General features: G+C 49.7%; 1 protein-coding gene across 5 annotated transcripts in view; it reads left to right on the forward strand.

Annotated features, from left to right (window-relative positions):
* TMEM63A (transmembrane protein 63A) overlaps positions 1-26,974 on the forward strand; it is a 35,332-nt gene that overhangs the window by 4,900 nt on the left and 3,458 nt on the right. For 2 of the 5 annotated variants that reach the window (XR_014054041.1, XM_081491524.1), the window contains exons 3-21: positions 482-681; positions 3,100-3,179; positions 5,274-5,337; positions 6,297-6,334; positions 11,221-11,363; positions 12,321-12,372; positions 12,778-12,886; positions 13,878-13,948; positions 16,460-16,540; positions 16,786-16,909; positions 17,003-17,136; positions 18,396-18,533; positions 19,935-20,088; positions 22,336-22,442; positions 22,585-22,671; positions 23,168-23,230; positions 24,191-24,353; positions 25,297-25,402; positions 26,636-26,803. Coding sequence is in view for 4 of the 5 variants with exons in the window: in XM_081491524.1 (XP_081347650.1) it covers positions 496-681; positions 3,100-3,179; positions 5,274-5,337; positions 6,297-6,334; positions 11,221-11,363; positions 12,321-12,372; positions 12,778-12,886; positions 13,878-13,948; positions 16,460-16,540; positions 16,786-16,909; positions 17,003-17,136; positions 18,396-18,533; positions 19,935-20,088; positions 22,336-22,442; positions 22,585-22,671; positions 23,168-23,230; positions 24,191-24,353; positions 25,297-25,402; positions 26,636-26,803 (2,068 nt within the window). In the remaining variant the exon portion in view is untranslated. Of the gene's footprint in view, positions 1-481; positions 682-3,099; positions 3,180-5,273; positions 5,342-6,296; positions 6,335-11,198; positions 11,364-12,320; positions 12,373-12,777; positions 12,887-13,877; positions 13,949-16,459; positions 16,541-16,785; positions 16,910-17,002; positions 17,137-18,395; positions 18,534-19,934; positions 20,089-22,335; positions 22,443-22,584; positions 22,672-23,167; positions 23,231-24,190; positions 24,354-25,296; positions 25,407-26,635; positions 26,804-26,974 lie in introns of all 5 variants that reach the window. The other 3 variants (XM_081491526.1, XM_081491527.1, XM_081491525.1) reach the window with 2 other exon arrangements.

A 26,974-nucleotide genomic window follows, 5' to 3' on the forward strand; every position in this document is an offset into this window, starting at 1 on the left:
TGAGCTCTTGTCCGTGGCTCAAACAATCAGCAGTTGTTGCGTTTGGACACTCTTCCTCCTCTATTGATTCCTCTGCCCCATCCTGTCCCCTGCCTGCACTCCAGACCTCCCAGGGCCATCCCCACCCCCCACCCCAAAGGAATGACTTCCTGACAGTCATCCCTGAGGCTGGAGGAACTTGGCACCCCTTAGGCAGGCTCCTGTTCTTCCCTTTCCTCCTGTTCATCCCCACCCTTGGGGAGGCGGCCAGCTGTGTCCTGGATGAGCCATCCGCCCTGTCCATCTGACCCTTGGGCTGCATCCACAATGGAGCTATTCTCTGTAGACTCTGCCGGGCACTCAGGGCTGGTATCTGCCTCTCCCGGATCCCTGTGCCCCAGCAGCCCCTGGTGGAGACACCCGTCCTTGGCTCTGCCAGTGCTGGCTGCAGAAACCACGGGAGAGTTGGCAACCTGACCCTCTGTTGTGTCTCCTTCTCCAGGGAGGACCAGCGTGATGACTGACTCCCCTTTCCTGGAGCTGTGGCAGTCCAGAGGAGTGGCCATTCACGAGCGGCTGGGCATCGGGGACCAACCCAATGACTCCTACTGCTACAACTCGGCCAAAAACAGCACCGTGCTCCAGGGGGTCACCTTCGGGGGCATCCCCACTGTCCTGTTCATTGATGTCAGCTGCTTCCTGGTGAGACCCCCAGGGATCATGTCAGTTATTTGTGTAACACCAACCCCCTCCCCTGCCACAGGGCTTTCTGGGAAACTCAGGTGAGGAGCCAGACATCCCTGGGTTTAAGTTCCGGTTCTACTGCTTCCCGGCTCTGTAACCTTGGGCATATTACATAGCTTATTGGGGTCTCAGGTTTTTGCTCTGTGAAAGGGAGGTCATAATTCTTATCTCGAAGATTCTCGGAGAAGGTTAAATAAGGCGAAGCATGTAAGGAATGTACATTACTGCTCTTTTGATTATTACCATTGTTACCAAGTTGTCAGCCTGTCATATGTCTAAGACCCTTAGGAAGGGTCAGTCTGCTGGGATGAGAGATGTGACTGGAGAGTGTGGATGAGAATTAGAGCAGCTGCAACTCCCAATTTATAGATGTCACCCCTGTTCCCCACTGGGGTCCCTGGGCCTTTAGAGGACCAGACATGGAGAAAAGGAGAGAACTGGGGGAAGGTGAGTACACCTTATTAGCACTGCTTCTCACCGTGGACTTTTGTTAATTCAGACCTCATTGTTCCTAAAGACCCCCACCACCATCACCCAATTTGAAATATGCCATCTTCCCCCCTAGACTGGCTCAAACTTGCTAGGTGTGATTTACTGGGGTGCTAGGGCACCTTCTTTTCAAAAGTGTCCATGGGATGGTTGGTCCCTCTTGTCACCTTCTCCTCACATGTAGTGGAGACCATCTGGGTAACTGGGGTAAGAAGGGGTGGAGGGAGTGGACCCCTTGGACTGCTTTGGACCAAAGGCTAGGCTTGGATGGGAACCTGGGAGAGGGTAGCCTAAGGTGCATGCTAAGTCACTTGGGGGCCCCGTGCCCTAAAGGAGGCGGCTATCCAACCCAAGTTTACTTGCAGGAAAAATGTTCATAGGAAGAGAGGAAGGGAGTTTTCACTCCTCTTTCCATTTTCTGCCCTAGGATTAAGGTCTAAATCGTTGCATTAGAGTTTTGCTACATTGTTGATCTTCTATTGGCAGATATGGAAACCTGTGTGTTACTCATGTTGCTTTTACCATAAAGGGCTCTTTAAGTGTCAAGTAACCCACCTCTTGGAGCCAAAACCCATTCATAGGTTGAGAACAGTCCTCTCTACCAGGCTTGGTTGGGCGGGGGAGTAGGCGGGAGTGTGGTGATGGATTTCAGGGTTGGTGGGGTTAATGGAGGAGGGTGGTCGTGGAGCTGTTACCTAGCGTCTTCGGGGAGGGGAGAGTCTGGGCCAAGGAGAAAAGTCAGGAGACACAGGCTGGGGTGGGTCTGTCTTAAACAGGGTTTGATGAGAAGAGAGAGTCACTCTCCAGTGGAGTGTGCTGGTGGGGTAGATTTTTATTGCAGGAAGATTTGGGGATTGGAGCCAGAGGAGCCTAAAAGACATCGAGGCATGGGAAACATCCACACCACTTGAGCCAAGGCAGCAGCCAGGGCAGAGAGCTGGCTCTCACTGAGCGGCTTTCATGTTCTTCTGATGACAAGTCTCACTTGCCCTTGAAACTATATCACCAACTTCCACCTTCACCTTGAGAAAATTCTGCTGGAACTTAGCCACTCTGGGGTCCAAAACTCACATTTAAAAACCGCAGTCCCTGACCAGGGCACTCAGGGATATGCTGATTAAAATGTGTCTCTCTACCTTCCTGGATTTTGAAGGGAGGGAGCCTGTGCAGGGTGGGGAGAGAGGCAGGAGAAGGGCAGAGGACCTGCAAAGGAAGGGAGGAGAGAGTCTAGAATCCGTGGGTTTTTGGAGTGTAAATGGGTTAGACTTGAGTCCAACCCTTCCATTGCCATTGGGCATGCAGGCCTGCGGATGGCCCCGGCTTGTGGAGGCCAAGCCAGCCAGCACTAGGCCCTTGGTGGGCGTTGGCCCCCCACCCCCTGCCCCCATGCTCTGTACCAGGAGTCCCCAGGGCTTGCCTCCTGGAGAACCAAACTCAAGGTAAAGATCTGACCACTTCTAGCTCAGCCTGGGGGGGGGGCTCTTCTATCCTGGTTCTGTGATTAAAAATGCAACCTGATGTGAAGGCGGGAGCTGGTCCCCAGGGATGCTGTTAGGGTCTTCCTGCTCAGGGGCCCTTGCAGGCAGACCAGGGCTGAGGAAAGCTGTGGCTGCCAGTGCTGCCTTGAGAGCAAAGGAGAGGCCCTGGGAGCTTGACTGGGAGCCCGCCAGGGCAAGCTCAGCATCAGCATTGACGGGCATGGGATCTGGTGAAGGGGGTTAATGCAATGTTGAGCTCTTGAGCTGTGTGGCCTTGGGCAGCTCAGTGCCTTCTCTGGCCCTCTAGCCCTCCTGAGTCTAGGTGGGTGGCCTTTGCCCCAGAGATAGCTGTCTCTTCTAATTAGAAGCCATCCAATAAGATTTTACTTGGTTTCTTTTCTACTTTTAGTTTTTAATAGTGGTATTTTCCATCATAAGAAGAAAATTCTGGGATTATGGACGCATTGCCCTGGTGTCAGAAGGAAACAGGTAAAAAGACTCATTATTTCAAGTGTGTGTGTATGTAGGTGGGGGGATGGGGAGAGAGAGCGCGAGAAGCTGGGAAGGGCTTATGAAGCCCACCAGGCATAGCCCACACATGATGCCAATGTTAGACTGTGCTCATTAGTGTGTCTACCAGGCCTGTACCAGCAACTGTTGTCTCTGCTCTTTACCACAAACCCGTGAGGTTAGCCTCGGTACCTTTTTTTGTGTTGGTGAGAAAACCAAGGCCCACATGCCCAGCTCTCCCTTGGGGCTTGAGGCTGGCCGTGGCCATGAACCTTCTGCTTCAGACTACGGAAGGAATCTAGTTGCTTCAGATACTTAAGGCTTTCATCATCAAAGAAGGATGCCTGCTTTCTTTCTTGCCTTGAACATTTCCAAGTGTATCTTGGAGAGGTGGGTTGTGAAGGGCAGCAGGGCCGTAGGTGAACTGCTCCCGTCCCCAGGGCAGGGTCCGCCCGTGGCCCAAATCCACCAACTTCAGAGGGCCTGGGTCAGAGCAGAGACTGCCTTGGCCGGGACTCAGGTCCTTCCACCTCCACCCTGGGCTCTGCTGGCTCTCTGCGCATGTCACCTGAAGGGGCAGAAAGAATTCTAGGTCTGCACAACTGGAATTTCCAGCTCCAGCTGCTCCCCCTCACCCCAAGATTTTGTGTCAGATGCCGAAATAGGAAGTGAGTGGGGAAATAAGGAGTGGCCCAGGCTCCCTGTCCTCAGCCTCCCCAGGGGTGCCCCAGGCAGGCCCCCACTCTTGCTCCACAGGCGGCTCCTGTGTTGAAATGTGGTCTTTGCAGGAAGGTTGATGGGGGCTGTCTATCAATGCACCTTCTTTCCCCACAATCTCCACTTTGGTCTTGCAGAAGCCCAAGGGTTAGGCTAGGGGGTGCCTCTTGCTTCAGCTGTGTGTGAGCCTTGGACTATTTAGGGGAACTTTTGAAACACCTGGTACATTTTTGGCACATTCACTCATAGGAGGACTGAGTGCATGCATGCATGTGTGCTTAGTTGCTCAGTTGTGTCCAACTCTGTGCAACCCCATGGACTATAGCCCATCAGGCTTCTCTGTCCATGGGATTCTCCAGGCAAGAATACTGGAGTGGGTTGCCATTCCCTTCTCCAGGGGATCTTCCTGACCCAGGGATTGAACCTGGGTCTCCTGCATTGCAGGCAGATTCTTTACCACCTGAGCCATCAGTACTACTGAGTACTACAGCAGAATAGAGCACTTGGAAATCAGGAGACACCCCCACTTCTGTGGCTGTGTCATCTTGGTTGGGACCCTGAACTTGAGCTCGTTGGATTGTTTCCTCTGGCCCTTTCTTGCCTGGAGGGTTACCATGAAGGTCATACAAGGCAGTTCTCTGGAAAGGCTTTGACAGTTGAGTTTCACCTGGCCTTGTGCCATTAGAAGTGGGATAGTGAAGCCAGGAGCAGGAAAACAGAGGAAAACAAAACTTAGCATGTTGCAAACACCTCAAATCCTCAGTGCATGGGACGCTTTTATGGGTTACTCAGAAGAAAGGATGTGCCCAAATTAACAGTGTAAAATGCCCCAGTTTGTTAAGTCCAAAATACATGTTTTGGACATTTTCTCATCTATGAAATTAGGTGCAACCTATTATCAATGATGGTCATAATTTAACGACAGCATCCTTTCCTTCTTAGTGGTTCAAAAAATAATTATGCCATTTACAACCAGAGCTGTCTTAGATTTGATAAGACAGTATTTATTCCAAGGTTTACTTGCTATATTGGGACATACATTGTAAACAGGCAATGCTTTGAAGTCACTTTATGTGTATCAGTCATGGGGCTGAGGTTCAAGGGTGTGAAACACAGGATAGTTCATTGACACCCTGGGCCCCTGTTATTCATCCCACATAGCAGAGTTTCATGTCTAACCATTCCTTGCAGTGGTCAATGCCTTTGCCTGTATTTTTCAAAGTGAGTTATATTTTGTTCCAGCCACTGAAGGCTAGTAGCTTTGGTCCTGTGCTCCAAGAGGCAGCAAGATACTAGACATAAGTTTTTAAACCTTTTTAAATAATGATCTGTCACTTTTCTCTTTTGTGTTTCTAGTGAGTCCAGATTCCAGAGACTGTCGTCTTCCTCCTCAGGGCAGCAGGACTTTGAAAGCGAGCTGGTTGGTATTTAAGGGGCTGGTGTAGTTGTGGCTGGGAGGCAGGGCTTTGCATGGATGGGCAGAAATGAACTGGCAGGGAGAGGGCAGTTGTACTCCTGGTGAACTGCTAACTTCGCACCCTTGACCTTGAGTGGCAAATGCTGGTGAGAGCGCTTCTCTGCTTTGACAAAGGCACCTGAACTTGAGGATTACTACAGCATAGATGGCGGCTGAGTGACCCAGGATCATGAGACTTGACTGATTCTCAGGCACAAGGCTACAGCAGTTGTCTGTGTTATCATGTTTATGACTTTGTGTGACAGTTAATTATTAACTTGCCTGCTGGTTTATGAGTCAGCTGCAGGCAGGAACCAAGTCTTATCCAGCTCTGTTCTCCATCTCCTGACACCCAGTAAGTCCTAAATAACTGTCAAATGAATGACGAGCAAATATGTGTCTTTCCCAACTGGGTGACAGTCCATCTTTAAGGGTAGCTAAGTTTAAGAGGTGATGGACAATAAAACCCACGACACCCTGTCCCTCTCTAAATCCCGATCCAGGGAACTGTCCAGTTGAGTGAGCTTGTTTCCTTGGCTTTGTCTTGCATCTCATTCAGTCATTTTGAAATGAACAGAAGCCCTCATCAACTTCTCCAGAGTGGCGCTGAACTTTCATCAGCTCTCGATTCCAGTTTCACCATTTGACCCAGGAGCCTGAATAATTCCACAAATTGTCAAAACCTGAGAGGTTTTCCCAAAATTTTCAGGCCCAGGATGCATGTTACGAAGGACTGGGAGCAGGCAGACTGTTGTGTTTGGACAAGGGCATTGCTTGCTGAATTGGGGACAGAAGCAGTTTGTTGTTTGTTTGTTTTTATATAAAACAGGAGGTTAGATATTGTTTAGTGTCAAAGCTGATGATTATATTTGCCTCTGAAAAACAGAGATTATTGGAAGCTAATCCCTGTTCTCCATTCCCAGGGATGTTGCTCCTGGCTGACCGCAATCTTCCGCCTGCAGTGAGTACAGCGTGGGTGGCTGGGGATGTCTTGTTTGGGTGGGTTTGTTTGGGTGTTTGGCCAATCATGAGGAGAGAGCCAAGGTGCTGATCCTGAGCTGGAGTCTCTTAGATACTTTTCAGACCCAGAGCAGTATGTGGGGGCAGAGAATTAAAGTGGCCCAGGCAGCCTCTATGCAACCTAATTAAAGCTAATTTTTTGCTTTAGGCAGTAATTCTGTCTCCTTACTATTTATCACTGATATATTTGCATGGAAGCTCTTCTAGGCAGCATCATATGTCTTTGAATTGGTGAATAATGGAGAAATAATGATTGTTTAATATATTCAGCTCATTTGGTTAAAAGTTTGCTGTTTTTCAAAACTTGGGCCCCTTGGAGAGAAAGGTGCTTGGGGGCCAGTTAGTCGCCTAGCGTGTGATTGGCAGAGTCATGATACGAGGCTCAGCTCTGCTGCCTGTGGTGTGTTCTGTCCCATCTGAGAGATCAGTGTTGTAAGATGCCCACTATTTTACACAGCACCGAGAAGGAGAAAATGCTTTCTATTATGCTGTGATCAGCTATGATCCCACCCCATTTCAGAGATGTTGAAATATGAAAAGGTTATCTTAGAACTGATGAAATGTGGTAGTTCTAGGACATTGGGTAAATCCTTCTCTCTGGCCTTCAGTTTTCTCAACTATAAAAGCAGGCTGAGAAACACAACGCTGTAAAGCATTTGTACTCTCCCCGCCCTCACACACACACAAAAGGACTGAGCACAACAGCTGCCCTGCCTAATTCAGGTGCGTTCATATGTGTGAGACCATGTTATAAAGAGCCGAGGTTGGTGAGGGCTGTTCCCAGGGGAACTGGCAGGAGGCAGTCTGTGCAGAATAAAGCAGGGAAGTCTGTTCTGAAGCCAGAGGAAGCAGGAGGAGAGGTTTCTGGTGGGGAGGAGAGGACTGAGGTCAGGAAGGGTGGATTTGCTAGCCTCTCCCATCCCTGCCCATTATGAAATGATGTCAGCGTTTCCTATTTGCATGGGAAGTTGTCACACTTTGTGTAGTAAGTCTATCACAGACAGAAAAGAATCAGCGAGAAGAAATTTAAGTCACCCCTAGCCCTACCTCTGAAAGGTACCTACCTCTGGCATGTTTTCTTCTGCTCAGCCACTCTCCATATCACTGCTGGTTGCTAGGCTGGGCCTGGGTCCGGGGGCGGCGGTGAGAGGAGCTGCTGGTTGGGGCTCAGTCGATCCCCACCCTGGACTGTGGCCCCAACTCTCTGCCCGGATCGGGTGGGGCAGAACAGAAATTTTGACTCACTATCTTCATGGTGACTAGAAAAGACTGCTTACAGTTTGCCCTGTAGTCCACACCTACCGTTTCCATCCTTCCATGTCCCCTTCCAGCGTAGACCTTGCCTCTCACTGAGTGGGGCTGTAACCTATACAGCTGTGTATTCTGCTTTGTCATATTAATGCTATTTGTTGTTCAGTCGCTAAGTTGTGTCTGACTCTGACCCCATGGACGGCAGCACACCAGGCTCCTCTGTCCTTCACCATCTCCTGGAGTTTGCTCTAATTTGTGTCCATTGAGTCAGTTATGCTCTCTAACCATCTAGTCCTCTATCCCTGCCTTCTCCTTTTTCAATTTTTCCCAGCATCAGGGTCTTCTTCAATAAGTCAGCTCTTTTAATGCTATATCAGACATATTTTTCTCTTTCAACTCCCACTGTTTTTTCTCTTTTCTTCCTGTCTCAGAAAGGACTACCCTTTGACTTTTTTTTAAAGGCTGCAATTAAATTTTAACAGCTGCTCATGCCCAAACATTACAACCGATGTTTAAAGAGGCCTCTCAGTTTCCTTCTGAATTGCCTTTCCCCAGCAAGACAGGAAAATCAGAGGTGCATCTCAAGAAAAAAACGGTTGATGAAAATTGCTTATTTATTGGTTTTAATCATTTCCACCAGTATTTATTGAGTTGTTGTTCAGTTGCTCAGTCGTGTCTGACTTTTTGTGACCCCATGGACTGCAGCACACCAGGCTTCCCTGTCCTTTATTGTCTTTTGGAGGTTGCTCAAACTCATGTCCATTGAGTCAATGATACCATCCAACCATCTCGTCCTCTGTCACCCACTTCTCCTCCTGCCCTCAGTCTTTCCCAGAATCAGGTCTTTTCCAATGAATTGGCTCTTCCAATCAGGTGGCCAAAGTATTTGTTGAGTAAGTACATGTTATGGCAAAGTATATGCATTTTGGTAGTTTATTTAGAAGTGAACACAGTGTAATCAGTTGCAACGTTTTTCCTCCAGCTAGGCAGTAAAAAGGAGGGATCTTAGCAAGCATCCCCACCCAGTGCCAGGCAGGCATCAGGCCTGGATCCTCACTGCCCCTTGTGTGCCTGCTGAGTGGCCAGTTAGCCAGCAGGTAGCAGCTTCTCTGCTTTAGGTCCTAGCCTCCCGTGGTTCCCATAACCCTCTCTGGAGGCGGCTTAGCTGGATTCAATTGTGGTCTGTCTGTGTGGCTGCAGAGCCCACTCGCCACACCATTCACCACACCTTTCAGACCTGCCTTTTTATGCTGTTCAGTTCAGTTCAGTTGCTCAGTCATGTCCGACTCTTTGCGACCCCATGGACTGCAGCACGTTAGGCCTCCCTATCCATCACCATCTCCCAGAGCTTGCTCAAATTCATGTCCATCAAGTCGATGATGCCATCCAGCCATCTTGTACTCTGTTGTCCCTTTCTCCCCCTGCCTTCAATCTTTCCCAGCATCAGGGTCTTTTCTAATGAGTCAGTTCTTTGCATCAGGTGGTCAAAGTATTGGAGCTTCAGTTTTAGCATCAGTCCTTGCAATGAATATTCAGGACTGATTTCCTTTAAGACTGACTGGTTTGATCTCCGTGCAGTCCAAGGGACTCTCAAGAGTCTTCTCCAACACCACAGCTCAAAAGCATCAATTATTCAGCACTCATCTTTCTTTATAGTCCAACTCTCACATCCATGCATGACTACAGGAAAAACAATAGCTTTGACTAGACAGACCTTTGTTGGCAAAGTAATGTCTCTGCTTTTTAATATGCTGTCTAGGTTATTTATAGCTTTTCTTCCAAGGAGTAAGTGTCTTTCGATTTCATGGCTGCAGTCACCATCTGCAGTGATTTTGGAGCCCAAGAAAATAAAGTCTGTCACTGTTTCCATTGTTTCCCCATCTATTTGCTATGAAGTGTTGGGACCAGATGCCACAATCTTCGTTTTAAGCCAGCTTTTTCATTCTCCTCCTTCACTTTCCTCAAGAGGCTCTTTAGTTCCTCTTCACTTTCTGCATAAGGGTGGTGTCATCTACATATCTGAGGTTATTGATATTTCTCTCAGTAATCTTGATTCCAACTTGTGCTTCATCCAGCCTGGCATTTCGCATGTTATACTTTGCCTATAAGTTAAATAAGCAGGGTGACAATATACAGCCTTGACACACTCCTTTCCCAATTTGGAACCAGTCTGTTGTTCCATGTCCAGTCCTAACTATTGCTTCTTGACCTGCATACAGGTTTCTTAGGAGGCAGGTAAGGTGGTCTGGTATTCCTAGCTCTTGAAGAATTTTCCACAGTTTATTGTGATCCACCCAGTCAAAGGCTTTGGTGTAGTCAATAAAGCAGAAGTAGATGTTTTTCTGGAACTCTCTTGCTTTTTCTATGATCCAACAGATGTTGGCAGTTTGCTGTAGCCCTTTCTTACTTGCGCTCTTTCTTTCTTTTGGCTGCACTGGGTCTTCATGGTGGCGCCCAGGCTCCTCCTGTTCCAGTGTGCGGGCTTCTCTAGTTGTAGCATGTGGGCTTAGTTTTTTTACAGCCTGTGAGATCTTAGTTCCCCTACCAGGGATCGCACTCACAGTCCCCTACATCGGAAGGCAGGTTCCTAACTGCTGGACCACCAGGGTAGTCCCTCCCTGAGTTCCTTCTTCCCAGTGCAGTGCTTTCCTGGCCTTCTGAGACCAAGACCCTCAGGGTACCTTCATGTCAGGAACAAGAGATACCCCCATGCCTTCTCCCTCTCTAGCAGGAAAGTCTGGCTGTCAGAAATCAGAATTTTAATTTTCTGAGTCCTCAGATGACCCAGAGCCTCCAGATACAGCACTGAGGGTGGGAAGGGGTGGAGCAGGTTGCCCCCCCCCACACCTCTGGGGCCACAGCAGGTACACAGGGAGGAGGCAGGGCTGGTCGGGTGGACAGAGCCTTGCAATGTTTAAGACAGTGGCCCCACCTCTCTCTCCCAGTTTGTCTGAGGGGGACAGGAGAAAGGGTGGGGGCTGTGAGCCTGACACACACAGCTTTGCTCAGAAGATTCCCAGCAGCTCTCTTGTCAATGGCTCTGCTTCTTCACGGATGCAGGAAAGGGCTGAGGGATAACTGTACTTACACACCTCACTCCCATACAAATATAGGCACAGATGTTTCTAGAGACAGAAAGTGGAGCGGTGGCAGGTTCTTTCATCCAGGAGAATGGGGTGGAGGCTGAGAGGCAGGCTCTGGAGTTCACATTGTAGCTCTGCTATTAGAGGCTGGGTGACTGTAAAAGGTTTATTTTTTAAAAATGTTTGTATATTATTTATTTGACTGTGCTGGGCCTTAGCGGTGGCATGTGGGATCTAGTTCCCTGACCAGGGATCAAACCCAGGCCCCCTGCATGGGGATCATGGAGTGTTAGCCACTGGACTACCAGGGAAGTCCCAGATTGTAGAAGTTAATGTGATTTTTCTGTTCCTGTTTCCTCATATGTAATATGGGGGTCAAATTGGGACCTACCTCCTGGACGGTCATGAGAATTAAATGCGATAATCCGCGAGAGGCCCCAAGGGCCCGGCCCAGTACCACTACTCATTAAGATTCTGTGTGTGTCTTGGCCAGCGATGACCAGATCCTGGAGTGGTGTGGGGAGGACGCCATCCACTACCTGTCCTTCCAGAGACACATCATCTTCCTGCTGGTGGTGGTCAGCTGCTTGTCACTGTGCATCATCCTGCCTGTCAACCTCTCGGGGAACTTGCTGGGTAAGGACTCCTTGTCTTGCCTGCGTTCGGCCCTGGGAAGAGCATCAGCCCTGGGGAAAGGGCCTCACGGTGCTGGATCAGAACTCTGGGATTCCTGCTGAACTCAGATGTGAGGTCACAGGGTGACTTTCTGAACTGGCCCATTTGATTAAAGATCTGGTGGAGAATCCACCCCAAACTTGGGCCAAGAGTTGGGGACTCTAATATCTAAGTAGGAGGAAGACCTCAAATTTTGTAAGATCGGAGCTTTCAGAGGGTGTTTTATAGCTTCCTGCTGCCACCCAAATCAGGTGGCCACAGTTAGTGGATCTGGAAGATGGTTGTGATGCTCAGAGTGAAAATCAGAGCAAGGAATTCTATTTCCAAGCACCCACAGGAATCCAACATCCAAAACACCATCATGAATCCACTTCTTTTTTTTTTTTTTTTAAGGGTTTTTGATGTGGACCATTTTAAAAAAAATCTTTATTGAATTTGTTACAGTATTTCTTCTGTTTTATGTTTTGGTTTTTTTTGGTTGTGAGGCATGTGGGATCTTATTAATAACTCTCTGACAAGGGATCAAATCCGAACCCCATGCATAGGAAGGTGGATTCCTAACTAGTGAACCACCAGGGAAATCCCATGAACCCACTTTTTATACCAGTGATTCCCAGCTTTGGTTTTGGGAACGGCTTAGGATGTTTCTAGATTTCCAAAGGGATGCCATGAGAATCTCAAAGCAAGATGAAGTCAAAATTTGACTTTAGGTAGGTTGAGAAGAAGCTGTCAGGAGCATCTTGGAGTAAAGCAAAGGCCTTGGGTGGTGTAGCTCTGAAGACTGGACAAGCGTCACCATCCTCGGACTGGTCTGAATATCTTATCCTCCTCCTCCTCAGAGCTCCACAAACCAAGGTTGCCTCTCCCTACCCCCCGCACATCTCTAGTGTGACCCTGAGTATCTGTGCTTCTCTGCAGACAAAGACCCTTACAGCTTTGGGAGGACGACAATTGCAAACCTGCAGACTGAGTGAGTACAAGGTGGCCGGGCATGAGGGTGCTGATGGGTGAGACTGAGGAGTAGGTGGACTCTGGAGCCCAGGATAGGCCAAAGCGAGAGGGTTAGCATCCCAAAGCTTCTTTGCTGCTAGCACGTGTCACTGGGCTATGGGCGTGGACACGCCCCAGGCTGCTGCTGTTTTGCAGTGGGTCTTAGGAGACGTGGGGGTGTCACGTGGGGCTGGGGTTCATTTGCCAGCACAGTGCCCTCTATAAAGGGGCACTGGCCATGCCACCTCTGTTGGAGGAATCTGTTTTGATGAAGCCTTTGGCCTTCAGCTCAGGGCCATGAAGGTAACCAAGCCCAGCCCCCACCCTCCAGCCCCTGCCTGGGGGCCCAGCCTTGATGGCATGCAGTGTTCCCCTCTCCCCACAGCAACAACCTCCTTTGGCTGCACACCATCTTCGCTATCCTTTACCTCATCCTCACTGTGGTCTTCATGCGACACCACACCCAGTCCATCAAGTACAAGGAGGAGAGCCTGGTGAGTAGGGGGTGGTCTGGCCGTATGCTGGGGAGGGTCTCAGGTGGGAGCCAGAAAGGAGTGGCACAAGGCTTATTCCCCAGCACCACAATGGCAGTGAGTGCAAGGGAGGCCTCAGGCTTGCATGTGTGTGCTCAAAATTGGCATTTAGAATTTTTTTTGATAGATTGTTTTAGAATTTGGCTATTACCCACCATTTTGCCAACTAGCCTTTAGATTTGTGGGGTTTGGGCTTGTAGTTGCTGATTCTAAGTAACTTCCAAGAAGTTTGAATTGAGAGCAGCTCCTTCTCTCTTTGCAGCCCACAGCTTGATGGGGATAGGGGAAGTTTCTGTTGTTATTGAGTCACTCAGTCATGTATGACTCTTTGTGACCCCATGAACTGCAGACTATAGCACACCAGACTTTCCTGTCCTTCACCATCTCCCGGAGTTTGCTCAAACTCACGTCCACTGAGTTGCTGTTACCATCCAACCATCTCATCCTCTGTTGGCCCCCTTCTCCTACCCTCAATCTTTCCAAGCATCAGGGTCTTTTCGAATGAGTTGGCTCTTGGGTCTTACTCTGATCTGCTGTGTGACCTCTTTTGAGTCACCTCCCCTCTCTGGGTTCTTTCTCAGTCTCTTGTCATGCAAAGGAGACTCATAGAAATTGCTTTGGAAATGTATTTTTTTCTTGGCTGTGCCACTGTGTGGCATGCGGGATCTTAGTTCCTTAACCAGGGGTTGAACTCATGCCCCTGCAGTGGAAACACAGAGCCCTAACCTCTGGACCACCAGGAATTCCCTGGAAATGTATTTTTGACTGCCTAGAAAAGATGCTATGTAAATAACAGACTTCAAGACTCTGTCAGGCTTGGAAGACAAGCCTCTAAGCCCCTGAGCCCCCATTATTTTCCTTGGGGAAGAAAACAGGGTGAAGAGCTTGAACAGGGTGTCCTCCTGCAGACTGTCTTGCCCTGGTGACTTTTGCTGGTGTGTTTCTCTGGCAGGTGAGGAGGACGCTGTTTGTCACGGGACTCCCCAGAGATGCCAAGAAGGAGACGGTGGAGAACCACTTCCGGTGAGCAGGGCCATTTCTGCTGGGAGAGAAGGGGAGTGCGGCCGCCCTCCAGGTGGGACAGGCACCTTAGAAGAGCTTGGGCACCCACAGAGACCCTCGGAGTGCCTGGCCCAGCCACAGAGCCTTGGATGCTACTGTGGGCAAGCTCTGCTGGGGCTGCAAGGGCGTGGGCTGGGGTGATGCATCCTGTGCCAGAAGCCACGTGACTGCAGTAGCCAGAGTACAGGCCAGCGTGTGGGAACAGAGAAACATCTTGAGAGCTAGTGGGGAAAGAAAAGGATTCATAGGAAACCCTCCCTCCCCATCATAAAAAAAAAAGGATTCACCCTGGGCTTCTCCGTGTCAACTTTGCAGAAGAAGAGATGTCTGAGAGAGAGTAGTCTTGGAGGGGAAGGATCTGGGCCTGCATTTCGTGGTCCATTCTTCTGATCAGTGTGTGTTTCTTGAATGAGCACTCTGTGTCCAGAGCTCTGTCCTCACAGAGCTCACTCAGAGCCCTCCCACCAGAACCTCCTTTCCAGCAGCCTCCTCTGAGCAACTGCACAGGGATCCCTGCAGGGGGAGGCTGGAGAAGGGCTTTCCTGTGAGAAGGAAATTATGTGTGTACAGTGCCATGAATGCAGAGCATCATATGGCACATCAGGAGAGGGGGTGGTGCGGGGAGAGCAGGCCAGAAGGCTCCCAGGATCCTGGGCTGGAGGGCTGGAACCCCGGCCAGGGAGCTGAGGTTTCAGTCTATGTTCCTTCCTCATCAGCAGTCGTTAATTTGTAGTATGGGTTAGGGGTTGGCTATGGCTTAGCTGGGGCTTCCCTGATGGCTCAGTGGTAAAGAATCTGCCTGCAGTGCGGGAGACCCAGGTTTGATCCCTGGGTTGGGAAGATCCCTTGGTTGGGAAGATCCCCTGGAGGAGGGCACGGCAACCCACTCTAGTATTCTTGCCTGGAGAATTCCATGGACAGAGGAGCCTGGCAGGCTACAGTCCATAGTGTCACACACAGTTGAACACAACTGAAGCGACTAAGCAACAGCATGGCTTAGCTTTGCCTTATTTAGGAAGAACACTTTCTAAACAAATTACTAGTACAAACAGAATTGTAAAATGAAATATTTAAAATTTATTGACTAGCCTCTCTTTCAGAAACTCAAAGCGTTTTAGAAATATTTTTCTCTATGTAAACACTGGATACTGGAATCATTTTTCTTGATTCCTTGAAACAGTTCCCCCAAGTGTCCTGTTAAGCAACATCTGGAAACAGTGCGTGTGTACGTGCCCAGCTGTGTCCGACTCTTTGTGACCCCGTGGACTGTAGCCTGCCAGGCTCCTCTGTCTGTGGGATTTTCCAGGCAAGAATACTGGAGTGAGTTGCCATTTCCTCCTCCAGGGGATCTTCTTAACCCAGGGATCTAACTCGCGTGTCCTACATCAGCAGTCGGATTCTTTACCACTGAGCCATCAGGGAAGCCCTTTGAAAACAGTAGCTCCACTTAATGTATTACCTAAAAGAGAAAAAAAAAAAAAAGTCCTTTCATTCCCATTACGAACACTGAATCACACTTTCTCCTATTTTAGGAAGCCCTTCTAGTGAACACTGCTGCAATCCATGGGGATTGATGTGTGAATCAGCCTTGTAGCAGGGGTACTTTCACTGTTGTTCTCTTCCTCAAACCTCCTATTGGGACCTGAAATTGTGACAATTTCAGGCTGTCTCTCTCTCACTAAAATGTAAACTTTTCCAGGCTCCACGCTCAGTACCTGGTGCCTGGCATGAAGTAGATAGGGATTTACATGGTTCAGGAAAGCCCAGGAGTTGTACATATGATTATGTGTATATGGTGAGGGAACATCGTATGGTGGGTACAGGTATGGGCCCTGAACCTGGGCCACCTGGATTCCCTTCCTGGCTTAGACACACACTAGCTTTGTGATCTTGATCACAAATCATTTTACCTCTCTGGCGTTTATTTTCTTCATCTGTAAAGTGGGCCCAGAAACGTCACAGGTCATGGTGAGGATCAGATAAGTTAATGTTCTAACAGTACCTGGCCAAGAATAAGTATACATACAGTATTTTACTATGATTTGTGAATGCATATACTGGGCTGAGGGTCCTTTGCTTTCATTAGACCTATGATCTTCAAAAGGGTCACAAACTGAATAGGATTTCAGTGATGGTCTAAGGTAAATATGACCTGGAGCAAACAACAAATATACTCTTGTGTGGGCAGAGGAGGTAATGGATGGTGTTATTTTTTCTCCAGAAGTGCTGATTTAAAGCCAAGTAGACGTAAACTTATCAGTTTCAGGCAGTTACTTTCTTGCTATTAAAAAGGACCTCTTTGTATTATATTTCAAAATTTCCCCCTTTGGTAAAAGACTAAGAGGAAAGAGGTCTCCACTAGTGCAGAAATGAAAGTGTAATTGCTCTGCCACCCTTGGAGTCTTCGGGGTCTCCCCTGCCAGGGACAGGGGTTCTCTTTCCCAGTGGTCTTCTTTTGCTTCCGGGGCACAGGGACGCGTATCCCACGTGTGAAGTGGTGGAGGTCCAGCTATGCTACAATGTGGCCAAGCTGATTTACCTGTGCAAGGAGAGGTAAGGGAGGGCTGGCAGGGCGGTGGGCATGGGCAAAGCTGGCCTGCAGCTTTCTGACCCCTTCCCTCTGAGATGCCCACCTTCCTTCCTTGCTGGCCTCGGCTCCCCCAGCAAGGATGGGAGGAGGGTGGCTCTGCCGTTTTCTTGTTTAGAAAGCTGGTGGTGACCAGTGGGTGATGACGGGTAGGGAGGCTGTGAGTTACACCACAGGATTGCGAGTCTGACGTTTGTCCCTCCCGCTACAGAAAAAAGACTGAGAAGAGCCTGACCTACTACACAAACCTGCAGGTGAAGACAGGCCAGCGGACCTTCATCAACCCCAAGCCTTGTGGCCAGTTCTGCTGCTGTGAAGTGCGGGGTTGTGAGTGGGTGAGGGCCCACCCCCCACCGGGGGCATGGGTGCTGGGCCTCCTGACACCCACACAAGGCCACGTCATCACAAGGGGTGGTGTCCTCTGATAGGAGGACGCCATCTCCTACTACACGCGCATGAAGGACAGGCTGATGGAGAGGATCACAGAGGAGGAATGCAGGGTCCAGGACCAGCCCCTGGGAATGGCCTTCGTCACCTTCCAGGAGAAGTCCATGGCCACCTAGTGAGTGTGGGTGTGTTCTTTGCTTCCAGACAGCTTGCTGTTCCTCTCGGGTTGAGATGGTCCTGCTGGGCCGCCGTCGCTGGGGTTTGTTTGTGGCATCTGCCTCTCCTTCTCTGGGTGTGGCTAGCATGGGGGACAGCCACCCATTCCACTCACCAGCCTGTGTTTGTGTGACGACTGGGCTCGGGTGATTGCAGCTGAGCCCCTCTCTGATTGTCGTATCCTCACCCCACTGCCGAGCTCTCACCAGCTGCCCAGGGATCCTCTTGCCCCTGTGGCCCAGCATTTTCCCAGGTGGGGTGTACCCACCCTCCTTCATACATCCACTCTGGAATCAGATTCTCCTTCTGTGTGTGTCCTTCCCATCTCCCTATAGAGGCACTGCTGGGGGCGGAAGGCTCACTGCTAACAGGAGCCTGGCCCAGGGCAGTGGGTTTTCGCCTCGGCACAGGCTCTAGGTCCTAAAACACTCTCATTCCTGGGATCTCCGTGTCACCTTGTGTTGGGAGCAGCAGGGGATGAGGGCAGGAGAGGGATGCGGAAGGGAGGTGACCCAGCAAATGCTCCTCCCCCTGCCTTCCCTGCCTCAGGCATCGTGAACCCTGGGAACAGACCCCCTGGATGTGCCCTGCAGACCCTAAAGTGAAGCGGGGTGGGAGGAAGGCCAGTGAGAAGGGGAAAGGTGTTCTGAGATGGGAGTAAGGGGGCTGGTGGGTTCTTTGTGGGAGACTAAAGGGGGAAAGAGTGGTGAAGGTGGAAGTGGGAGTCCTAGGGAGGGGTATCTTGGGGTCATAAGTAAGGCAGTCTAATGCTGCTGGGGGTCTGGGGGGAGGTGAGGGAGTGAAAAGGTGAGCCCATGGCCTCGGCAGAGGGATGCAACCAGAGCCCAGCCTAACAGGCAGCGTGTAGCAGGGGGGCAGCATGCAAGGAGGAGCCCCCTGTGTTGGGGTGATAGGAACAGTACAGGAGCTGTAGTCAGACAGCTGGGACGCAAACCTAACTCTGAGAGCCTGCATTTCCTCGTCTGTAAAATAGTAACAGTAATCCCTGACTGGCAGGCTTGTTCTAAGGATTGAACAAAGTTCTGTACATAGTGTACTAAGAATGGCATCTCTTTCATAGCGTTAATTATAATAAGCTAATGATAAAGCAGAAGTCCTGTGCCATGGGGCTTCCACTCTCACATGGTCCTATTTGCCACACGTATACATGGTACCCTGAGGGGTCTGGACCCTGGCCATTTCTGCATTTCCTGGCAGCATCCTGAAGGACTTCAATGCCTGCAAGTGTCAGGGCCTTCAGTGCAAAGGTGAGCCACAGCCATCGTCCCACAGCAGAGAGCTCGGCATCTCCAGGTGGACGGTCACCTTCGCCACTTATCCAGAGGACATCTGCTGGTGAGCCCACAGCTAGGAAGGGGTGAGAAAGAGGCTGGGGTGTCCTGTGGAGCTGCCCAAGTCACCTGGAAGCACAGGTGTGACCTAGCACTCGGGGAGACACACTCTTCTGCACCCCTCTGGGCCAGGGTGAGGGGCATGATGGGGCGGGGGCCTGTCCACATCCAGGGCTTCACTCCAGTGTTTCTCCCTGGCATCAGCGGTGTCCAGTAGGATTATAATGGGAGCTGTGTGTGTAATTTTAAGTTTCCTTTTAGCCACATTAAAAAAAGTAAAAGAAACTGGGGAGTTCTCTGCTGGCCTAATGGTTAGGATTCCAGGCTTTCACTACTGTGGCCTGGCTTCAGTCCCTTGTCGGGGAACTGAGATCCTGCAAGCCATGTGGTGTGGCAAAAAAAACCCAAAAACTAAAAGAACAGGTCTAAAAAATATATTAAAATTAACTCTCTTATGAATTCTCCCTATATATATATATATAATGTTATCATGTCAACATGTAATCAATTTTTAAAAATTGAAAGGTTTTACAGTCTCCTTTTCGTATGTTGTGGTCTTTGAAATCCAGCATGTATTTGACATTTCTGGCACATTTCTGTCCAGATCAGCCACATGTCAGCACTCAGCAGCCACTTGTGACTTGAGGCTACTGTATCAGAAAGGGCAGACTTGCATTTAGTGCCAGCTGCCTCTGGCCTGGGGCACAAGCTGGTAACCTGAGCTGTGTCCATGGGAGCCTGAAGCACGACGCCCAGGGCGAGGACGGCCCGGCAGAGGCCCCAGCTCGGCTCGCCGTCCAGCCTGGCCTCAGTTCCTTGTCCAGGGCGAGCTTTGGGCCCTCGCCTCTGCCGGCTGTGTGGCAGCCCCGGGCAGCTCTGCTCTTTGGTTTGCTGACCTTTCTAAACTTGGGACTGGTTATCACTCTGCTCTTGGTGGGGGCAAGAAGCCAGGGAGTTCCCAGATGGGCCTTTTGCCTTTGTCCCCTGCCTCCCTCCTCCTCACACCACAGCTCATGGGCCCCTCGGGAGTCATGTGTCTCTAGTATCTGAGAAGTGTCACATTGGAGCCTTGTTTGGTCTGCTTGAGGGCTCATGGTGTCTCTTCAGGTAGGTTGTGGCCCCAGATTCTAGCTGAGGATCCATGTTAGCAGCAAATAACTTGTTTCCCCCCTGAGTTCACAGGGACCCCAAGTTTGACCTTCTTGTAGCTGAAGGTCAGTGCAGGACACTTGCCTGTGCTCCTGAGGTCAGAATGAGCCCTCAGCCAGAGCCCTTGGTCTTGTCACTTGCCTTGCCTTGCCTGAGTCTGACCTTCTGACCCACCTTAGCCAAGTGCACTCTTGGTGTCTTAGGTGACCAGAGCCTGAGAAATAAGCCTCCAGGGCCTGTGTCCTCCTCTCTGCAGGAAGAACCTCTCCATTCAGGGCTTCCGCTGGTGGTTCCAATGGCTGGGCATCAACTTCATCCTCTTCGTGGGGCTATTTTTCCTGACCACACCCTCCATCATCCTGTCCACCATGGACAAGTTCAACGTCACCAAACCCATCCACGCACTGAATGTGAGTGACCGTTCTGCAAGGCCCCTCCTGGGGGGCTGGCGATAAGAGGGTGGAGTGGGAGGTGGAGGGATGAGGCCAAGGGCTGGGGTGGCAGGATAGGGGTCAAACTAAACCAGGAGTTTAGTTTCAAACTGAACCACTCGACTCATGTCTGTGTTTTTAAGCCCTGGGCATATATGGCAGCATTTATTACAATGTGTTTATAGAAATGTTATGTATATATATATATATGTGTGTGTGTGCATGCATGTATATGTATGTGTATATGTGTTACTATAAAGACATAGATACAACTCTAATGGAATCAATCTAAATGTTCAACAGTAGGGGAAATTTGAGTTGAATGAGGTGTATTCAGTCTGATAGACTGTTAAGCATTCATTAAAAAATTACATAGATTTTGTGGCAGACATAGGGGGCTTATGATAAGAGCAGGATATAAAATTGTCTCTCAGCAGTGGTCATAGTGATGTGCCAGTGAAGTGTGCTGCTATGAGGAGTGGCTAGCAAAGAATGAAAAGTCTTTTGCTCTCTGGGATAGCAGGATCATGAATCAATTATTATTGTTTTTTTTTACATTTCAGTTTCTGGTAATCTTGTTGTAAAGTTATTTACTCTAGATAGCTAATGAATGATTTTTGAAAAATCTTACATGAATTGATAACAACTAAACACTCCCTAAAATGGCATCTACTTGGTTTGCCACAATTGGCTTTGCTGAAATATCATCCTCAGTCTCATTTTTTTCAGTTCCACTTGGCATTTGGTTAATCATACCCTGGGAAACACACAGTGGACAGAGGGCCTGAGGGCCTGGTCCTAACTGTGCCATTCCCTAACTGATGAATTCTGAGCCTTGCTTTTTCCTCTAAAGACTGGTTTTTCTTCTATAACACTCTGCCATGTTATACTCATGGGGCTGTTGTGATAAATGGCTCAATAGATAATTTTAAAAATGCATAAGTTTTGTTGAGATTTTCAGCATGTCATTGAAGAATTGATGCTTTTTGAACTGTGGTGTTGGAGAAGATTCTTGAGAGTTTCTTGGACAGCAAGGAGATCAGACCAGTCAATCCTAAAGGAAATCAGTCCTGAATATTCATTGGAAGGACTGATGCTGAAGCTGAAGCTGAAGAACTGACTCATTAGAAAAGACCCTGATGCTGGGAAAGGTTGAAGGCATGAGGAGAAGGGGACAACAGAGAATGAGATGGTTGGATAGCATCACTGACTCAATGGACATGAGTCTGAGCAAGCTCTGGGAGTTAGTGATGGACAGGGAAGCCAGGTGTGCTGCAGTCCATGGGGTCACAAAGAGTTGGAAATGACTTAGCAACTGAACTGACTGTGTGGTTGGGCTTCCCAGGTGGCTCAGTGGTAAAGAATCTGCCTACCAATGCAAGAGACGCAGGTTCGATCTCTCAGTTGGGAAGATCCCCTGGAGAAGGAAATGGCAACCCACTCCAGTATTCTTGCCTGGGAAATACCATGGACAGAGGAACCTGATGATGGGCTACAGTCCATGGGGTCCCAAAAGAGTTGGACATGACTTAATAACTAAACAACAACAGTGTATGGTCAAGGCCTGTTCTTTTGAGGAAGGATCTGCTGATTAGAATTCCCCTTTGTCTATTTTACATAACACACACCCTTATTTCATTGTTTGTGATTCTGGTTTTAGTTTCTTACAGTAAAGCAAGAACTTAAAGATACATGCAAAAAGCCATTCAAAGTACAGAATCCTAGATTTCATTTTCCTTGCTCTTTTTCAGTTAATTTACTCTTAAATTCAACAGCATTTTTCAGAAATTCACCTTTATCAAGTCCTTCCAAAGTGTCCAACCTAGTTTCCAAAGAAATCTTCTATTGTTACAAGGCTCATTTTTTTTCAGAGAAGGTAATAAGTTAATCGAACCATGAAACTGCAATAACAAGTACAACAGGCATAGACCGGATTAGGAACTAACATGGCACAGTTTTGGGGAGCTATGAGTGGGCCAGTGGGAGTTGAGTGGGCAGGAGGCTGGGGAGGGGCCCTGGCCATCAGTACAAGAGCTGTACAAATGTCAGGTGCTGTTATCATCTGTTCAGCCAACATTATGGAATATCTACCCTGTACCAGGTACAGCGTTGGTTCTAGGGGACAAATACGACCAAAACCCCCGAGTTCACTGAGTCACCATGCCGACAGGTCATGACCCAGATCCCCCAGGCTCACTGCTCTCTCTGCTACGGACTGTTTTCTAGGACCCCATCATCAGCCAGTTCTTCCCAACCCTCCTCCTGTGGTCCTTCTCCGCCCTGCTCCCCACCATCGTCTACTACTCTACACTGCTGGAATCTCACTGGACCAAGTGAGTTCTCTGAGACTCACCCCTGAGGGAGGGGGTCTCTGGCCCCCCAGCCTACCAGCGTGATGGGCACACAGCAGGGGCCTTTCTGGAAATACCTGGGGCATCTGAGGGACTGCGAGGGCTCACATCTGACTTCCTGCAGGTCAGGAGAGAACCGGATCATGATGACCAAAGTCTACATATTCTTGATCTTCATGGTGCTGATCCTGCCCTCCCTCGGCCTCACCAGGTACACATTAGCACCTCCTGCTCTAAGTTCAAAACCAAGGTCACATCCAGAGAAGGCTGTCTCCAAGAAAATGCAAATGGTTTGGAAGTGGATGCAAATTCCTTAACAACATTCAAACCTGTCACACCCCCTTGGAATGCAGTTGTGCTGGCCCACTGATACTTCCAGAGATAGGCTCTTTCTGCCTTGAAAACAAAAAAGCTTAAAAATGAAACTTATCATGGACCTTCCACTTAGAGAGTGAGTCTAATCATGGCTTTGGTTATTTGGAGGAAGGAAGCTTTTGTGAAAGCAGGCCCTGATAAGTTATGGTGTAATAAGTAACCAGTGTGTATGCAATGTAGAAAACCAATGTAGATCTTGAGATTAGGCCTTTTACAAAACAAACAACAATCAAAAAGAGCAGAAAAAAAAAAAAAAAAGAAAGAAAGAAAATACAGGTATGATCACATGGAGTATTGGAAATAAATTCTTACAGGATTTATTTTTCTTTCAGTTTGGATTTTTTCTTCCGGTGGCTCTTTGATAAAACGTCCTCGGAGGCCTCTATCAGGTTGGAGTAAGTATCGGCCACATTGAGTTCTGGCTCTAGGTCCTGGGTGAATGTCTCCCAGGGGCTGGGGCTTGGGCGACAGAGGGGGAGGGTAGTCTGTGCTTCAGCATCTGTAGCCTCCCCATCACCCCTCCAGCTTCCTGGCTGGGCTGCACCCTGGGAACTGACCCACTTTGTACTATGTGTGCAGAAATGTGGTTAATCTTTTAGGTTAAAACTCAATTAGTGACAGTCTCCTTCATCCTTTGAAACTTACTTACTGAGAACAGAACCTCTTGGGGAGAGGGAACTGCTAGGTCTCAGGGGTTCCAGGGAAGGGAAAGAGGAATGGTAAGTAACACTGCAACCAGAATAACTGTCTGGTCCCGGGTTATTTCTGCTATGAGAGTGGAGTTAAACTTATTTCTAAATGTGTGTCCTTGTTAGTATTTTCAGCTTATACCACACCCTTTTAATAATAATACCTGTTATTTAAGAAGATGCTCTGCTAAATGCTTTATTCTGTTTCTCATTGAATCTTCACAACAAGCTATGAGGCAGAAATGATGACTATTTCCATTTTACGGATGAGGAGACTGAGGCCCAGAGGTGTTGGAGAACTTGCCCAAAGCTACCCAGCCAGTTAAGAGACAGAGCTGGGATACAGCCCAGCCCCTCTTGTACTACACTGTAGGTCCTGATATAGACCCTAAGGTTCAAGATAAACTTTTCTAAGGAGTGTTCACAGGGAGGCCTGGCCATGCCTATCTGAAAGGAGAGAGTGAATTTTCTCAGGTTCTCGCTGGGTAAATTGATGACTTGGGAGCTGGCAGCCACAGACAAACTCACACCCAGCCAACTCAGGTCTAGGTTGACAGTGATAGCCAGATGGCCAAATCCATGGTCAGTTCTCAGTCCCTCTTCTGCCCAGCTGCGGGCTCGTCTCCCTCTCTGGGTGCTCAGCTCGCACACCCTGTGGTTCCCCAGGTGCGTCTTCCTGCCCGACCAGGGCGCCTTCTTTGTGAACTACATCATCGCCTCGTCCTTCATCGGCAATGGCATGGAGCTACTGCGGCTGCCCGGCCTTATTCTCTACACCTTCCGCATGGTCATGGCCAAGACCGCAGCCGACCGCAGGAATGTCAAGCAGGTACGAGGGGTAGATGTAGGTACTGCCTTCGTCCTAGAGCCTCCCCACCAAGCGCGTTTACCTAGTGGAGTGCCAGGCACCGTGCTCAGGGCCTCTTAGTTCGGCCCAGGGCCCCATTGCGGGGAGTGGAGGTGTGAGGAACCTGTGTGAAAGTGGCCTGGCTACATCATCCTCCATCCACTGTGTCTTGGGCAGAGGAGAGAGTGGGGATTTTTGCATTTTAACTGGCCTGATCTCACACACACACACACACACACACACACACACACACACACACACACACATTCACACAACTAAGATCCACCTACATTCCTTTCCCATAGCCCTCCATTTGCATAAATTTTTAGATTACCCCAGAGGTCAAAGGCATTTGGGACTGATGGCATTTGTTTTAAGACTCTAAATTGGGTGTGTGGGGTTCTCTTTTACTCTCCTTTGCTGTTGTGGGAACCATGAGAGGAGAGGCCCTGCATCCTGTCCCTGAATCTTCAGAGCCCCTGTGAGAGGGGCCCTACTGGAGCCCACCTTGCAGATGCATGGACTGAGCCACAGGGAGGTCAAAGGCTTGGCTGAGACACACGGCTCGAAGGGGCGGAGCTGATGTTGGGTCTGACGCCAGAGTCTGTGGGGGATCATTCTACAGTCAGACACACCCCCTCTGTCCTTTGGAGGCTCACAGGCCTGCTGGGTAGACATGATTAGAACAAGAAAAACACTATGAAAACATGAGTCATCATGCCTTGAGAGGTCTGGGTGTGAGCTAAGTGAAGCTGGTGGAGGCTTGTGGAGGGGCAGAAAGGGCCTTCCTTGAGAGGTGGGGGTCGCTGTGAGTCTCCCATTTCCAAAGTCCTCCCCAGTGTGTTCTCCCTGACCACCTAAAAGAACATGGAGGTGGGTTGGGGTGGGCCAAACCCCTAAGTTCCTCACCATCTCCCCCTCCCAGAACCAGGCCTTCGAGTACGAGTTTGGAGCCATGTATGCGTGGATGCTGTGTGTCTTCACGGTCATCATGGCCTACAGCATCACCTGCCCCATCATTGTGCCATTTGGTGAGTGGCCCTGGAGTGGGTCCCAGGGTAGATGGGTGGCGGATTCTGGAGAATTCCCCATGAAAACCAGCACCAGGACGTCATGGAGTGCCGCAGACAGAGGGCCTCTTGTAACCCCGAGAACCACAAGCTGCCAAGGAGCCACAGCTTGTGGCTCATAGCCGCAGCCGCACCAAATATAATTTCACTTCTCATGGATTGCTGCCACTGGCCTTCCCAACTGAGATCTCTCTGAGTACTCCTCCGGTCTGATGGCCTCTGCTGGCTGAGTGCTTCCTTCTCGGCTGGTTGTCTGGCAGCAGCCAAGACAGAGCCAGCAGCACTGGGGGAGGCCCTCGTGTTTGTCGCTGTGGCCGCCACTGTCGTCCTCCTCGTGGATTACCACACTTCACTCTCTCACGATCCTTCAAACCAGGTCTTGTCTCTGGCTCCTTTTCACAGATGAAGCACTTAATGCTGTGTTAGTGAGGAGTGGAGGCAGGATTTGAACTTAGGACTTTGAAGGCCAAGGTCTCCTTGACTTAAAAGGCCAAGGTCTTGCAAATAAAATACACCCTCAGGAGCTGGCAACAAATGGAAGACTCTGGAAGGAGACAGAACACCCAGGAGACTGTTGGCTGAGGTTTAGGGAGAGGAGGAAGTTTTCATTTTCTCTGTATAATCTCTTGTACTATTTTAAAGATCTACAGTAGTATTACTCTTTCAAAGCAACAACAGAATTTTTTTTTTGAAGAACCTGACATAATAGAAAAGGCAGCACCTGCGTACCTTCTGTGCCATCCCTGGGTTTAGACCCTTGGGCATCTGTTGACAGTGACAGTGCAGGGGGTCAGCTTGGGTGGGAAAAGGAGAGGAGAGTGGGAGCATTGAGGGGTAAGGTGAGGGGCTCAGCCCGGTGTGTGGGGGTGCTCAGTGTGGGAGGAAGTTGAGGCCAGGCATCTGGGTGTAAAATCTCTTTCCCCAAAATGGGCCTAGAACTGCAGCGATCCATGAGGATACACAGAAACCTCTACTCCCTGGGGTCAGAAAGAGGCTAGAAAAGGGGAAGAAGAGGGGAGAGCAGAGAAGGGGAGGGACAGGGTCAGGGAGAACGAGAGCCAGGAAATGCAGGTATGCATGGAGCCCAGCAGCAGCCTTGGCTCCAGCTCCGGCACAAAACGTACCTCCAGGAGGAAGGGGGCAGAGCGGCCCTTGGGCCCAGCCGAGGTCCAGCTCACAGCCCTGGCTCTGCAGGCCTCATCTACATCCTGCTCAAGCACATGGTGGACCGGCACAACCTCTACTTCGCCTACCTCCCGGCCAAGCTGGAGAAGAGGATCCACTTCGCGGCCGTGAACCAGGCCCTGGCCGCTCCCATCCTGTGCCTCTTCTGGCTCTACTTCTTTTCCTTCCTGCGCCTGGGTAAGGGGCCCTGCCGACTAGGGCAGGGGTGAAGGGCAGGAGGCCACCCCCAGCCTCCCATTCCCACATCAACACCAGCCAGTCAAATCTGTCACTGCTTTAAGAGCATCAATTCGGTGTCCAATCAGAAGATGGCACCCCAGGGTGAGGGGATTAGGTGCAGCACACTGA

This window comes from Giraffa tippelskirchi, chromosome 5, assembly GCF_054371585.1.
Source record: "Giraffa tippelskirchi isolate mGirTip1 chromosome 5, T2T-mGirTip1v1.2.pri, whole genome shotgun sequence".
In the NCBI taxonomy this organism is placed as follows: Eukaryota; Metazoa; Chordata; class Mammalia; order Artiodactyla; family Giraffidae; genus Giraffa; species Giraffa tippelskirchi.